The 17,063-nt window shown below is 38.9% G+C and overlaps 1 protein-coding gene across 1 annotated transcript; it reads right to left on the bottom strand.

The window, feature by feature from the left end:
- Positions 1–4,432: 4,432 nt before the first annotated feature.
- Positions 4,433–17,048, bottom strand: LOC140162081 (probable tubulin polyglutamylase ttll-15). Its single transcript, XM_072185371.1, has 7 exons — positions 16,731–17,048; positions 15,323–15,437; positions 13,340–13,416; positions 12,507–12,613; positions 7,605–7,677; positions 5,945–6,058; positions 4,433–5,258 (listed from the first exon to the last, which is right to left on the bottom strand). The coding sequence occupies exons 3-7, from the start codon at positions 13,358–13,360 to the stop codon at positions 5,139–5,141; spliced, it is 435 nt and encodes a 144-aa protein (XP_072041472.1). The 5' UTR covers positions 13,361–13,416; positions 15,323–15,437; positions 16,731–17,048; the 3' UTR covers positions 4,433–5,138.
- Positions 17,049–17,063: the final 15 nt, after the last annotated feature.

The following is a 17,063-nucleotide window of genomic DNA, read 5'->3' on the forward strand; positions in this document are numbered from 1 at the left end:
ACTGCACATGCGCTGCACATGCGCACACTGGTTTTACAAGGCTATTTCCCCTTTGTGACGTCAGCCCGACCAAGAGAATGGTCAAGTGGTTTTTCAGTAGCGGGCTTTATGATTGAATATAAAGTGGATGGTACTGACGCGTGGAATATCGAGTATGCCCCCGGCCGGGAGTATGTCAAAGAATTGTACAGGGGTTGCTAAGAAGAATGTACAAGGTACGGGTGTATAATTTTTTTACTACACCCCTTGATAAATGTGTGACTATTTTTGTATTTTTGTACATTCTAGCAGTACCTCTTTTCTTATCCTCTTGTCTTGAGTCACTGAAATTCCAGTATAGTAATTGGATTCCTTACCCCTATAATATACATAACTTTTGTTACCAGAGTTATTATTTTTTGAGAAATAATTTATCAAGGAGTGTAGTACCCCTTAATGGTATAGCAATAATAAATCCATGACATTAAATTAATTCGTTTTATCAGATTTGCATAGAACTCTTCTTAGTTTATATCAAAATCTTAACACTTCCTATAGGACTGTAACCAATCGAGCATTTCAGGTCTAGAAATAATGAAATACCGTTTTCCCCAAAAAAATATTTGCACTATACAATGGTCACTTTTGAAGTCTTTGAATCTATATCACCATTTCACAACATTACATTGACACAACTAATCTACTACCATCACTGTATACACAACTACTACTGCCCTGGGACCTAGGGAGGGTGCAGGTAACACGCCCGGGGATGATCCCCCTACTCATTTCGATAAGACCTGCAACTTTTACGTGCTCAGGTTTGACTCGTCTGACACACGGAACCGCCATTTTACGTGACCATTCGAACCACGAGACGCCAGGCACCCACCGTGTACATTCTACACAGTGGATGGGAGCGAGGAGAAATATTCTACTAGACTGAAAGAGAATATGATTATAATATTTCCGACCTATTGGAACTATTTAGAGTGAGCAACATTAACAAGGATAGGACGGGATGGGGTTTCGAACCACGGACCCTTCGCTCTCCCTAATGGTCCAGCGCCTTAGACCACTAGCCCACCTCGCCCTCAAAGTGCAAACCGCTATTATATAGAACACATACCTGATAACATGTGCTATAAAGTTTAAACATGTTGGTTAACATTTTAACCAACAATTATGTGGTTCATCTGGTGTTCCGTTTTGGTTAAAAATTTAACATTTTCTAACAGTGTACGCCATGCTCTTCTCCGTTTAGGGTTCACCAGCATAAACAAGTTTTGGAGGTATCTTTAGCTATTTCCAGCCAAGTAATAGTAGAAACATGCAATATTATGGGATAGTTAAAAGGTCTTTTCTTCTTTACTTCAGGATGCATGCTTCATTTGTTTTTAATTAACTTATTTCATTGGGTGTTCTTTTTTCCTGTATTACAGATCTCTAAACTCAAATGCATCGCACGAATGGACCGTATAATTATGGCAATCAGAAGTTGCGTATAACTACATGTACAAATGTGTGTATACATGAAATGTAGAAAAGTACTGGTGATGTTATTGTAAATGTCCTTCTATCATAAGTAGGTCTGATGGTGATGGTGGTTCTTTCAGACGTTCGCCCAACAATACCAGGATTATAATTATCATATTACAAAACCAAACTTTTGAACACTGACCTGACAGTTTCGTATGTCTTGGACGACATACTTCCTCAGAGTGATTGGTATCCCATCATCCTCTTAGCGGCTGGTAACACAGCTCCATCCCCAGGGGGAGTGGTCTTGAGGAGAGGGTCATACACGTGACTGAGATGATAGGCCCCTCGTCTCTGTTCATGGCGGGGCAAAGACAACAAAAAATTCTCGGTGGGTATCATTTTGTTCCTTTGTTGCCAATTTTGAACGAAGCACGAAAACGTTTCCCCATACGTACACTGTTTTAGCCAAAATTAAGGTGAAAGTATATGTTTACCCGGCTACCAGTTTTCAATTTCACTTAAGGGAAGTTAAAATTATCTTTGGGGATGGGATTTTTTTAGGGCAAATATGAATACTTCTTGCCATTCGGTGTAATAAGAATTTAATTAATTAATTAATTAATTAATTAATTAATTAAAAGGGCATTTCGTGATGCACAGCCTCATCCCACCCCCCCACCACTTTTCTTTAAAAAAATAGATTTTTATACCACTGGAAACCTCTCACATCGTCATCATCCCTATATCTTCGTGTCAAACATTGCCGTGATAGTACAGCGAATCCTCTCGTTTTTCAACAGCTATGCATCGCGATTTTGTTCGAGATAAGCCGAGCGACTCAGGCTAAGAATACCATGACTATCATATGAGATACAAGAGAGTTTCTATATTCTACACATTATTACTATTTGTGCATGCTCTCGTACCCCCATATGATGTTTCTATTACAAGAAAATTTGTTTTCAGGTAAAATCAGGGTTTTGTTTCCAGTACACACTCACTCGAAAAGCAATATACTAATTAGCGGGGCCTTGCAGCTTGCTGTGGATATCTTTTACTGCATTTTCAAAGTAAAAATTTTGAAATCCAAAGTTAAAATTGTGATATATTTAATTTTGAGAATTACACTTAATATTTTATAGGTATAAAGGAACACGTTTAGCCCAGTTAGTTAAGTTCCAGGTGTAAGCCCTATAACACAATGCATATGTAAATTTTCTTTATCTGTGTCAATAATAGAATATTGATTTCAACGGAGTATTGAGCTGTATGGAAAAATATTTATAATACAGGGTGTTGACACTGTGCCTTTGGCTACATGTTTGTGTACCAAAATTTTCTTACAGATTCGTTTAATATGATCAAATGGTATGCCAGAACGAAATTACAACAGTGGCCTATGCATAATCATAATCATGCATAACTCGCAAACGCAAAATCGGAATCAACTGAAATTTTCGGAATGAGCTTATTTCGTGGAAATCTACTGCAAAAGTCATAAAAAGAGGATGCTAGGGTCACGAAACCCTTAATTAATTAATTAATTAATTAATTAATTAATTAATTAATTAATTAATTAATTAATTAATTATAAATAAATTAATAATTAATCTGCGACGTGCCGTTCTCTAATTATAAGCAAAAATGTCAAAGATCAACTGTTAGGGCCAACAGTGGTCAAGACTCAAGAACCAGACTTGTAGTACCCGTACCCGTACTAGTGCCCGTACTTGAGTCCCAATTTCCGTACCCGTGCCCGTAGTCGTACCCATGGCTCAGGATCCGTACCCGTACTCACGCCCTATTTTGGTTTCGGACCCGTACTCATGAAGTGTGACCCGGACCCGTACTCATGACGTGGGATCCGTACCTGTACCCGTACTCATTACATGGGACACATAGCCCAGGGGCTGAAAAGGTAAATCTGGCCCTAGCTACACAAAATGTACATGTATGATATACACAGTGTAGATACCTACATTGTGACAGTCTCCAGCCTGTGCACACTTTATGTCACCCATATACCATTTATACTAAGCTATTGTACATGTCGCATTCACACTCAGAAAAAAGCAGCAAACTGGAAATCATTTCAAGAAATTATCATGTTTAATATCATATTATAGCTTTTATTCATCATTTTAATATTCCCCATCCGAATACACTCCCCTACATGCACAAGGGCACACATGAAGAACTACTAGTACATGATAATGTGACTGGGGAGCACTTGCACATGCACTTGGGCTTGTGCATCTGAATCAAATGAATAGAGAGTTCCTTTACCATACCATATTTACAGACATTTAGGATTTATAGGAGCTTATAGGCAAAGTATTAATAAAACGTTGATATTAATTATCCAGATGTGCATAATTAATGATATGGGATGTATGTGCAAGGTTCTACTTATTGGGAAAACTGACAACTGATTTAAGTCTATAAATTTTAGATCAAATTTGCGATCCAATTGGTGTTTTGAGATGATAACTTGATACATAATACTGCGAAATGTTTGTTGAAATTAGTATTACGCAGTCTGTGTGTCCATACACAGACGTCCGTAGTTTGTTTCACTTGCATGATTTTTGCATCCACAAATATGCCACCTTTAAAGGAGTATTTCGTGATCCTAGCATCCTCTTTTTATGACATTTTTCAGTATATATCCACGAAAAAAGCCTATTCCGAAAATTTCAGTTGATTCCGATTTTGCGTTGGCGAGTTATGCATGATTATGTGTATTACACTGCTCCATAGACAATGCGTTGTAATTTCGTTCTGGTGCACCAGAACGAAATTCAAATTTCACGATATCTTTGCAAAACGAATTAATCTGCAAGAAATATTTTGTACATAAACATTATGTAGCCAGAGGTTTCCAGTGATATAAAAATCTCAACTTTTTTGAGAAAAGTGGGGGATGAGGCTGTGGATCACGAAATGCCCTTTAAGCTCGACTCACAAGACCACCAATATTACATCTCTTGTTATACTTGATTAATTCCACAAAACCAGTTCTTAGCAAATAAAAATGTTTCAGCAACTCATGGCACACATAACAACTTTAAATGTATGTTGTATATGATCATGGCATAGTAAATTTCTCTAATATATTCGGTGCAAAATGTAGTTTCATTCATTTGTTGTGGTAAAAATGACATCAAAGAGTGTATTTACAGCATGAGCAAGGTATAATTAATGTTTACACTAATAACAATAGCTTTGTTTATAACAGGGATACCCATACCCATAATGGGACCCAGTATTTGAGTCCCAATTCTCGTACCCGTTACCCATGGCCCGTACCGGGCCCGTACCAATACTGGGACCCGTACCGGTACTCGAGTCCCAATTTCCATACCCATACTCATACCGTACATATGGCTCCGGACCCGGACCCGTACTCATGGCTAGGGACCCATACCCATACCCGTATCCATGGCCTGGGACCCGGACCCGTACCCGTACCTATGGTCTGAGACCCATACCCTTACTCAAGACATGGCTTGGGACCAGTACCCGTAGGCCCTACTCATGACTGGTCCCAATACCATGAATACCAAAAGACTGCAGAACTCAAAAGTGCTCTGATTTCAACGAGCCTTTGCCTTTGTAATTTTAGGTTTGTTGCAAAATTGTCAACAGAAGTATGTGTACGATAACAGTATCACTCATCATGTGCACCAATATAAGTCCCGTGCACATTTTTCTTGTAACCATTTCATGTTGATTTGATCAAGCCGAGAGGTGCGTGTAGCATTTTTAGCATTGTATTTCAGTGCTTCATTCGGCATCTGTAATTGTAATGAAAAGGAAAAACACTTGCAATTGTTCCGTGAATATTTACGTTGACCTTTTCGGTAAATCCCGTAAGCCTTTGCGAGTACACCTGAGATGTCGTCACTTGACGTCACGCTGATGCGCACATCTTTTAATGAACATCGCTACTGCGCATTTCAGAGCCGTGAAGTGCGCAGTAACGATGTGCGCATCGGCGTGACGACATCTCAGGTGTAATCGCAAAGGCTTGTGGATTTACCGAAAAGATCAATAGAATAGAACCCAAGTAACCAGAAGTGATAAGTGGAAAAGTCATATATCATAGTGTTTAGAAGAGTCCAATGCCTTGAAAAACTTAAATTTTTATGTTAAACTAAAGTCTGCGCAAAAAGTAACGCAGCTGTTATAAATACGCGTATAGTTTCAGAACTAATAATTGTTTTCACAATATTTCAACATAGAAATACCCTAATTTAAAAGTTGCAGTTTACAGCGATCAATGGTTATTATGCCAGCACTGTAGCACGTCAAGCACGTCGTTATCTTCGCGCTATACTTCACATCGATACAAATAGCTGCAACTTGTAAATTCGGGTATCTTTGTTTCAAAACACCAGTCTGCTGTGTTGTTAACATTGAACAAAACTTGACAAATTGGGTAGCAAAATAGCGTAAATAAATTATCCTTCTTTTTATGTACCTGTGATGTGGGATATGTTCTTCGCAAGTTTCCTCTATATAGATGTTCAGCCATGGATACCATCAGCATCTTCTGCTCATTACTCCGTAAACAATGTATACAAAGTCGACACATCTGTAGCATTGAAGAATGATATGGATACATAATAAATACCAACATTTTAACTATACATGAATCGGGAGAATGTTTTCTGTGTTTAGCCCTGTATTGGTGGGACTGCATTTGATTTCGCACGGCCACTGATTGCTTATACTATTAACATGATTTATTTAGAGAAATCGAATTGCACGAATAGCACTGGATAAATGACTAGCAGCTCACTGGGTAGTTGTAGTTACGTTTAACACGAGTAGATCGAGCGATAAGGTGCTAACTCTAATGCGTGACGATACGTGTTCGAATCTCTTAAATGGTGTCAGCTTGCTCCCGTGAACAAGCCAGGATGAAGTTGTCTAGGACTAGACGCATCGTTCCTGGAACCCATGCTAGGTGGCAGCACACGACGATAGCTTTGATGGAACACCTTAATTACTTTCATATGCGAAGACCAGGTAATGCTCTGTTTCATATGCGAAGACCAGGTAATGCTCTGAGATGGCCCAGATATCTATGATGTAGCCACAATTTTGACATTGTAGCGCATGGAATGCCTTAGGATGTTTTCAAAAGGGTTGGAAACGCTGATAAATATACGAAACAGCATAGATCTGGGCCAAAAAAGTGCATTTAATCAACAGCTCTAATATAGACCCGTGACGTCTGCGCGACGTCACGGGTCTAGCCGGGTATAGCCCCCTTCATCTGGCCAGACGCCACCAACGGCATCTATCTCTAGTTCCGAAAAACTCTGGATGCTACGTTTATTTCGGTACTGTAGCGCTATCAGTACGTCGATGGCTCTTTCTATCAATACTCTGACCATTCAAATAGTGTTGTCAGGTTTTATTTAAATAAGAAATGATAGCACTATGCAATCGTTCATTATTATGCTCGAAACTATTTATTAAGGTTTGTCAGAACTAGCCATCGGTAGTAACTCTCAGAGCACTGATATCGCTGAGGACCTAACTATAAGTGGTGCCTTATTGCCGCTTGTCTAGGTATTTTCTGTAGAAAATAGGAAGCTGATCATGGCTACGTAATGATTTTAGGGTATGCGCTTCTGAAGCTTGTAGAGTGTATTTGACAGGTATTTGTAATTAAAGCCATAATGTACGATCTTATAGTATGAAATTGGTTACTTTCTTTCAAACGTTTTTTTTTTTTTTTTTTTTTTTGCATATTTGGAATGTTTACACATGTTCAGCTTAAAATTGACAGAAACCCTTTCCGATAATTTACTATAGAAAAAACTTTTAATTCGTGTACATTGTGGAACATACTCTTTGCGTGGTTGTGCGTAGTAAGTGTTGTACGCAGATAACCTCTCTAATATGGACGCGTAAAGTAGCGTTGTACGCTCGTGCATCGGCAATTCGGCATGATTAGTCGCGGAGTAACAAGCGTAGTTGAATGTTCCACGGTGTACACGATGTTCCACGATGTACACGAATTATATATAGTACTTCAGCATTTTGAGTATTATAATAAAAAATAAATTTGAAAGAAATCGTACATTAAGGCTTTAAGAAACGAAATAAATATAGTTGAACAGACTTACTCGATTATCGCACGACTCGCAAGCTGATGTATAGCAGATTTGGTTTAAAACATTAATATCGCTCAGTCGCAGGCTGTAAAAGAGCAAAAGAGTTTACAAAAATGCAATTTACTACTTGCAGCATTCGAAATGATTTGCATGTTAGTGTGAAATGAATACATAAGACAGCGAAAAAACACGTTGTTTCAAGTGAAAACCCTCACTTATAACCTAGTTGCTTATGTCAAGGGTCACTATAACACCTTGGTGACATTATATAATGTACTCCTGATGTTGATCACACTTATGCTCATGACTGTTGTTTGCAATATGCAATCTTTATCTTTAAACAATCATAAGCATTATAAATTCATTTTCTGATACTATACCTTGTAACAATAATGCAACTCCGTAAAATGTCTTGCAATTTACTGTAATTATGTATATTGTATCATTATAATATAATCCTTGTATAACGACTGATAAATGAAATATGAATCAATCAATCAATCAACCAATCAACCCAATTTTGCTGCAAGAAAATCCGGATAATTTTACATGCATAGGCCTACAGCAACAACAACGAAATATCCCCAAATTGGAAACTATGGGTTGATCGGGCCCGTAGACCGGTTGTTTACCTCGCCTAATGCAAAGAACATTTAATATAAGCATGCTAATTGGAAATATTCTTTTACACCTTTGACCTATTAATTAGCAGGGGACGACACTAAATTCGCTGTTTTTCTTTTAGCAACGCAAACCTATGACGAATTCTGTTGGTTTGCGATCTACAAAGTGAGGCAAGATATCAATCGGTTATAAATAATTAGAAGAGAGAGATGCTGCTCAGAGTACCCCTGTTGGTGATGACAGAGTACACCTGTTGGTGATGACAGATCAGGATTAAAGCCTGCTACAGGAAGTCCTGTTCTTGACGGTCCCAGGAAGGAAAGGAACATCACCCCTTTAAGGAAGCCAATAAATATTGCTACATGGAATGTACGCAGTATGTCAGGAGGAAAGATTGAAGTTGTGGAGAAGGAGATGGTTGCAAACAATATTAAGATCCTAGGAGTAACAGAGTTGTGGTGGCTTGGACAATTGGGAGGTTCACTACATATGATGGAAGTATGTTCATCTATTCTGGAAAAGATACTGGAAGGAAACGAGGAGGTGTGGGTTTCATAATAGAAAGAACCACAACCAAGTGTGTTTTGGGATATAATGCAATAAATGAGAGAGTGATGACTGTAAGACTACAAGGACATCATTTAAATATTTCTATCATACAAGTTTATGCTCTCTCTCTCTAGGTGCCATATCCTAAGACGTTGGCGATCATGTCATGCCACAATTCTCTGTTATAAGCCATCTCCACAAGCTCTGTCGCTTTATGTTCAGCTCCCCTTTCTTTTAGCCAGTCTTTCAGATTTGATAACCACATCACTCTCTTCCTGCCTCTGCTCCTTGTTCCTTCTATTCTTCCTGTCAATACTAGGTTCTCGAAACCATCCTTTCTGAGGATATGACCAAGGAATTTGAGCTGCTTAACTCTGATTTCACGTAACAGCTTCCTGTTCACATTTGCTCTACTTAGGACATCGTCATTAGACACTTTATCAGTCCACGGGATCTTCATCATTCTTCTAAGGAACCACATCTCGCAGCTCTCCAATCTTCTTTCAATGTCTGTTGTTATTGACCATGCTTCACTTCCATACATTAATACAGGGATGACATAGCAGTTGAGTACCCGAATTCTGGTCTCTATACTGAGGGCACTGTTTTTTTCTTGTCTAATTTTGAGAACGCAGACTTAGCCAGTGCAATCCTTCTCTTAACCTCCTTAATACATCTGGCATCTTCTGTGATTAGACTGCCAAGGTAGTTGAAGGAGGAAACTTGCTTAATTCTTTGATCTTTCACCTTCAATATGCATGTTGGGCTTTCAGTCTTTGATACCACCATACATTCTGTCTTCTTGCAATTTAACGATAAACCTTTCCTCTCACTTTCCTGAACCACCACATCAAGAAGCCTTTGCGGATCCTCCTCAGACTCAGCTAATAGGACAGTGTCATCTGCATATCTTATGTTCGTGATGTTATGTCCACCTATACCGAGACCATTTTCCTTTTCTAGCTCCCTTAGGATCAGCTCACTGTAATAATTAAAGAGATCTGGTGACATCACACATCCCTGTCTGACTCCTCTCTTAATGCTTGTATATTCACTACAATCTCCATCCACCCTTATGCACGCTGTTTGGTTCCAATAAAGGTTCTGCAACAGTCGTAGATCCTTTCCATGCAGGTCTAGCTTACCAAGATCTTCAAAAAGCTGATCATGTCTCACCTTGTCAAAGGCTTTTGAGTAGTCAATGAAACACATGAAAACATCCTTCTGCATCTCTACCGCTCTCTCTGTTATCATTCTCAAGACATAAATCGCATTCCTGGTACCAGCATCTTCTAAAAAGCCGAACTGCTCTTTACCAATCTCAGGTTTTATTCTACTTCTTGCACGGAGAAACAGGATTCTTAGAATTATCTTTGTAACATGGCTCATAAGGCTAATTGTACGGTGTTGTTCACAATCCACAGCGCCAGGTTTCTTGGGAAGAGCAATAAAGATTGATTTGCTCAGGTCTTCCGGAAATATCCCATCATCATACATTCTGTTGATGACTCCTGCAAGTTTCTCAATTCCATAATCCTCTAATGCTTCAATCATTTCAACAACAATTCCATCTGGCCCAGCAGCCTTATTTCTGCTCATCATTTTTATAGCTGATCGAACCTCTGACTGCAATATCTTCGGACCCTCAATAGAATCTGGAAAGCTTGGCAAACCGTCCCTTACATCGTGAAATAACTCCCCAACATATTCCATCCACCTTTTCATTACATCATCTTTCCCTACCAGCATATTACCATTCTTTGCCTTGATGCACCCAGAGCTTGAAGACCCTGATTTCCTGCCTGAGATCTCATTTATCCTCTGGTACACATTCCGATTCTCTCCAAATTGACTCTCAATTTTGGCACATTCACTATTCAGCCAGGTCTCTTTGGCCTCCTTGCAACGTTTCTTTATTTGCCTGTCCAACTCTCTATATTCTTTTGAATCCCTGTCCATGATCTTTTGCCTGTCTCTCATCATTGATAGAATTTCTTCTGTCATCCACTTGCTTTTACTTTCTCTCTTCTTCTTTGGCAGGCATTCCTCTGCTGTTTCAACCAAAATATCCCTCATGGGCTTGTTACTCCGTCTTGGGCTATGACCAAGAATGATAAGAAGAGAGTAGATGCTTTTGAGATGTGGTGTTACAGGAGGCTTCTACGAGTGACATGGAAAGACAGGAGAAAAAATTTTGGATCCTCGACAAGATTGGTATAAGTCTAACCATCAGAAGCGGCATAATGGAGAGAAAGCTGATGTACTTTGGCCATATTGTCAGGAAACATGGAGGTGTAGAAAAACAGATTTTGCAAGGGGCTATGGAGGGCAAACGAGGAAGAGGACGTCCACCAACATCTTGGACTAATGACGTGAAGCTGGTTTCTAACCAAGGAATGCAAGGTGCAACGCACTTGGCACCAGATCGAGTGAGATGGCGTACTCTTGTGAAGACCACAGCAGCGCTATACAGCGCCACCTGACACAGAGAGAGAGAGAGAGAGAGAGAGAGATAAAATAATTCACACTTAGCGCTTACTCGGCCCATGTCGTCAGGCCAACACACACAGGTAACTTAAGCGAATCATAGCTGTTCAGGCGGTATAGGACACGCGACACGTAACGTACGAGACTGACGAACATACAGGCTGACAGCCCCATTCATAATAGACGGTTAGCAGTTACAAACTTGAAAAACAACATAGGCCTACTTTGAGTGTGGTACTGTGTCGTACCCCAACGGTTTTAGAATAACATTTTTTTTCTTTGACACCACATAACACATTTAGAGTTGTTTGTGAAGATTTCATGTTTACGTGTTAATCGAATGGCGACGTTAAAAATGGCGATATCGCATCCGCCGCCACCTGGTACCTGTGGTATTACCCATAGTGGAATGCCACTCTGTGGCATTACCCATAGTGGAATGCCACTCTGTATCATTACCCATAGTGGAATTCATTATGTGTGCGGCCCGGGTGTGCGTAAGTAAAATACGCCCTCTAGCAAGGGCACACCCTCCAGAAATGGGTCAACTACTATAACCCCATCCGGCAGTACTGATTTGTTTTTCCAAAAAAAGAAAGTCTTCCTATTTGGTAAAGGAATGAATTTTTGTTATAGTAATGTCGAAATTAGGACTTACTGTCAATAACCGATCGATACGATGCATCGCTTAGTTGAGAGCAAACCAACCACAATTATGTCATAGGTTTGCGTTGCTAATAGAAAACTGTGAAGTTATAATTGAAGACCGAATTAAAAAGACTAGTTTGCGTATGACGTCCTGTCAACCAGACCAAAAATGCCGTACTGCGCAGGTCAGTAACCAATCACGCCGCGCCTTTGCTCTGACGTCAGACGCAAACTAGTCTTTTTAATTCGGTCTTCAATTATAGTGTCATCCTCCTGCTATTATAGACGAATACATCGAGCCAAGTGATGGTCAGAATTCAGTTGGCCATTACTGGGTCCCCTCTGCACCAAACTTGTGTTGTTACTGCCCAATTGGGTGGATTAAATCCGCTTAAAAATCGATGTTGAATTGTATTGTATTGTATTGTAAACTTTCATCATTCTTTTGTCTACGTGTAACACGGGTGATGAAATGCAGTTTAATAACCTCGCCAAGGCCACATCATTTCACATTTTAGGTGGGAGAAACCTAAGGGGGACCCAGCTATGGCTGCCATTGAGGTGTAGGAATGCGTGAAAACGGATTCGTCTATAGCCCATACTGACCTTGCTAATTTGTTGGTTTGTAGCGAATTCAGAAGCGATACAGAAAGTGTATCATGAACAATGGATTCATATTTGCCGCCTCGAAGTAACTGGGGTGATTGGTTTGCCTGGAGATAAATGAAAGAAACAAACATCCATATTCGCTAGTGTAGTACACGCACAGAGCATGGTACACGTTAGAATATGACCGTTGCTAGGTCAACTGGCTCACGCTTTCATTGTTACGAACTACTGATCGAAATCGCAACACAAAGCCTATGGCATACCATAATTCGGAAGAGGTGTACGTGCACTACGTCAGCAAATATTAGCACTATTTAATTTGTTCCTTTCTTCTTTACTTCATAGCATTCTTCCTTTTGCTTCTTTCCTTCCTTCCTTCCTTCCTTCCTTCCTATCGTCCGTCCTTCCTTCCCTCCTTACTTCCTTCCTTTCTTCCTTAAATCAGTCCGATTTAACAAGTTTGAAGCCATTATGTATGATTTCCGTTAAAATAAATAGTAGTTTTGTTATTCTTTACCCAAAATGCTGACATAATATTAGTAATAACTGCCGGGAAGGGTTTTTGTCCATTTTAGCCGAAAAACAAGGTAAAGTGAAAGAAATTTGGGCCGTTTAACATGGATTACAAACACAACAAAACTTGGCTGATTCTATTTAGATTTAAGTTGGGACATGTTAAATCATTACAAATATGTCAAAAAATCAGTTTTGAAAAACAAATCACCAATTTCATATTTTAAGATCGTACATTATGGCTTTAACATAACAAGCATCAAGATACTACCGGTACCATGTTGTGTAATTCGTGGGTCGCATCTACTTAGGCCTACCTCTAACAGATGGATATTCATTTCTTGGTCCAGAACAAAATCCCACCTCGCTAACTCAAAAAAAGTTCGCCCTGGTGCTGCAAAACAAGTATAACAATTTATATAGTTAATAGTATCATGGTATTCTTATAACCTGGCAGACCGATGACCGGGTTAATTAATTGATATGAGGCAATTTTATGAAGAAATTAATCCTCAATGAAAACGTTCCGCAGATATGGAAATGTGTTTTGCGCATTTTAATACCTAAATCTACAACAGCGATTTTCGATTCACCTCTGCGACTTTCGGTTCTCAGCAGCAATTTTTGATATGCCTCTGCTACTTTCGGTTCTCCGCAGCGATTTTTGATTCACCTCTGCGACTTTCGGTTCTCCGCAGCAATTTGCGATTCACCTCTGCGATTTTTGGTTCTATGCAGCGATTTGCGAATCACCTCTGCAACTTTCGGTTCTACCAGTTCCCGCGTTACAGAGTCAACACCAGTAATTTGCAACTACAAGCCAATATAGAGCCGCCGCCGTAGCGGGCGCCCCAAAAAACATGATAAATGTTATTACTGTCCTAATTTCATTATTCTTAAACTCATTAATTCCAAAAGTGACACAATGCTTTGACAATAAACAGACTTTCTCGTTTCATGTCAACCGGTATATAGCCAAAATTAGCGGGAAAATACTATATTCATAATTTTTGATGGCTGCTATACAGCTACGAATCGCTTTCGCACACTTTTTTCAAATATACTCTAGTATATTCTGAGATATATCCTGTATACAAAATCTATAAAATGCCAAAAATCAGGGTTTTCATCATTCTTTTATTATTTCTGGACGACAGCATCCATTCATATAGTCATATAGTAAATACTGTACTTTCACATATCGATCTATCGCAGTTTTCCGTGACACAGTTGTTAGAGCGTCAGACTATTGATGCGGGCTTCTGAAAAAATGAAATACATCACGAGTCGTTTCTCGCTTAATTCCCGTATTGAGCCCATAGATAAAGATATGAAACATGAGTTTAAATTGAACAAAATTAATGTTATTCATGCACGAAGTAGTAAAAAAAATGAGGGAAAACTGCATGTCAAGATCACCAAAATGGTTATATCTACAACTGTGAGCAAACGCTCGTCGTATGCTTTACTCTAATGATAGACATTAATTAACATTACATTAAACCCAGTATTAAATTTTCATCGAAAATGATTGGTAGAACAAAACACGTTGTAGGTTGAAATGTTGCTTTCAAAGAGGCCGTGTGTCGTATTCGTGCGTGACCACTGGTGATCAGTGTCACTAGAAAAATCGGCAGCCGGCCTTGTCCATATATCGAATAATAATCGTCAGAATCGTCCAGTTGACTCCAGTGATATTTAGGGGTGGTGCAATAATTATGTGTACCCCCGGGGGGGTGAATTCTCAAAATGGTCTGCCAAAAATCGCTTGCCCCCCCTTTGGCCGTGCCAAAAAACCTTTGCCCCCCCTTTCGACGTGCCAAAAAACCTTTGCCCCCCCTTTTGACCCCTTGCCCCCCCCACACATGCAAGATTTTGGGGAACCCGAATTTAAAACCTTAAATTGTCTTAACATATAATGCGAGCGCAGCGAGCAGGAAATTTTGCATATTTGAACGTGTTCGTAACGTTTTCCTACGCCTTTTAGGGCGTAATATAGAAACAGTGCCCAAAATATCTGTGCCAAAAATTGCTTGCCCCCCTTTCGACCTGCCAAAAATCACTTGACCCCCCCCCCTTTCGACCTGCCAAAAATGCTTGCCCCCCTTTTGGCCTGCCAACAAATCTTTGCCCCCCCTATAATTCCCCAGGTACTCATAATTATTGCACCACCCCTTATTTATTCATACAAAATACTTCTAATCACAGACCAACGGAATGCGCATAGGTTTCCGTTGCTATTATAAAAAATATGAATTTTGAATTAGCAAAGAACACATTGAAAACATATTCAGACCAACCTTGAGTCGTGTGCTGACGTTATATGGATTGCGCCTCTGATGTGATGAATTCGGCTCACCAACACTTCTCTGACTACGGTAGCAATCTTATCGTATACTTCTACAGGATCCATACCTGTTGCAAAATGGAGGGGGAACAGACACTAGGATCCACAACATGCTCATATATCAGTACAAAGTTCTTTAGGCCCAACACATTTATACATTCATTGAATGACCTTTGAAATTTTGGGTACAAAAACTAATAACTTTGCAATTTGAGGTCAAATTTTGTACTATGATTGTTTTATTGAGGTTATTGAACTACGCCATTGAGATGAGGCCATTGTGATCCATAGTGCGAGTTTGTAAATGTGACTTGACACCACATCACTAATCTTTGGACAAGTTATTGAGTGAAGTTTTCTGCCATTTATGCGTGAAATTCAACAACTGATTAAATAAAGGTTATTTATGTATTAAGGGATCTAAAATGAGCGTTTATTGCGTTTCGACAGTATTTTTTGTGGGACATGAGAGCACCTCAGACCTATCGAATTGCATTCTGAATAAGAAACATGTCTTTCTGATATCAAATAATTTTCATTTTTGAAAATCACAATATAATACAAATTTTATGACAAATTATAAAAATTTGATATTTTTCAAATTTTGATATATAACAGTCCTCGAAGTAAATTATATAAATCTAATGACATATTCTTAAAGTGTATGTAGTAGGGAGGAAAAGCCGACGGTCAATTGAAAATTTTGACCTTTCATATTGAAGATATGGATTTTTTTCCCAAAAAGACCTACTTTTTTTGGTGTTTTGGGGTAAAAAATCCATATTTTCAATACGAAAGGTCAACATTTTCAATTGATCGTCGGCTTTTCATCCCACCTACATACACTTTAAGTATAAATCATCAGATTTATAAAGTTTACTTCAAGTACTGTTAAATATCAAAAATATCAATTTTAATGATTTGACATAAAATGTGTATTAAATTGCGAATTTCAAAAATCAAAATTATTTGATATCAGAATGACATTCTTCGTATTCAGAATGCAATTCGATATGTCTGATGTGCTCTAATGTCCCACAATAAATACTGTCCAAACGTTCATACCCCACCCCTTAATGACGTTAAATTTAAATTTGGGGGTAGGGTAATACACATAATCATGCATAACTCGCAAACGCAACATCGGAATCAATTGAAGTTTTGGGAATAAGCTTTTTTTATTTTCTTGGATATCTTATATAACTTAACCCGGAAGTGACAGCACCAGAACAAATGACGTCATTTCTGGATTTTAGCCGAGACGGATACAATTGCAACCACGCACCGGTATACAGATAACCAGATCTAGTTTTACTAAAGTAAAACATCTTTGAGTGCTACTAAATGTTTTCTACTGATACCTTTAGTTTTGAAATATTCCGCTACCATTTGCCACCTGCTATACCCAATGTCTCTAAATCGCGTCATTTGTGGAAGCTAAAAACGACAAAATAAACAAAATACCGTAAAACCTCGTCTACAAGCATATAGCGTTTTTGATGAAAGCTCAAATAATATGAAACAAGCGTCAATATGCCAATAAAATAGATTGGTCTTACAATAATACTTGTTTGTTTATTGCTTGGATCTGTAATTTATTTGCTTAAACTCCATAATGGCGCCTGGATCAATTTAGCTTTCATCAGAAGCACTCTATATGCTTGTAGACGAGGTTTTACGGTATAATAGAGAGA

Source organism: Amphiura filiformis, chromosome 10 (genome assembly GCF_039555335.1).
Source record: "Amphiura filiformis chromosome 10, Afil_fr2py, whole genome shotgun sequence".
NCBI classification, from domain to species: domain Eukaryota; kingdom Metazoa; phylum Echinodermata; class Ophiuroidea; order Amphilepidida; family Amphiuridae; genus Amphiura; species Amphiura filiformis.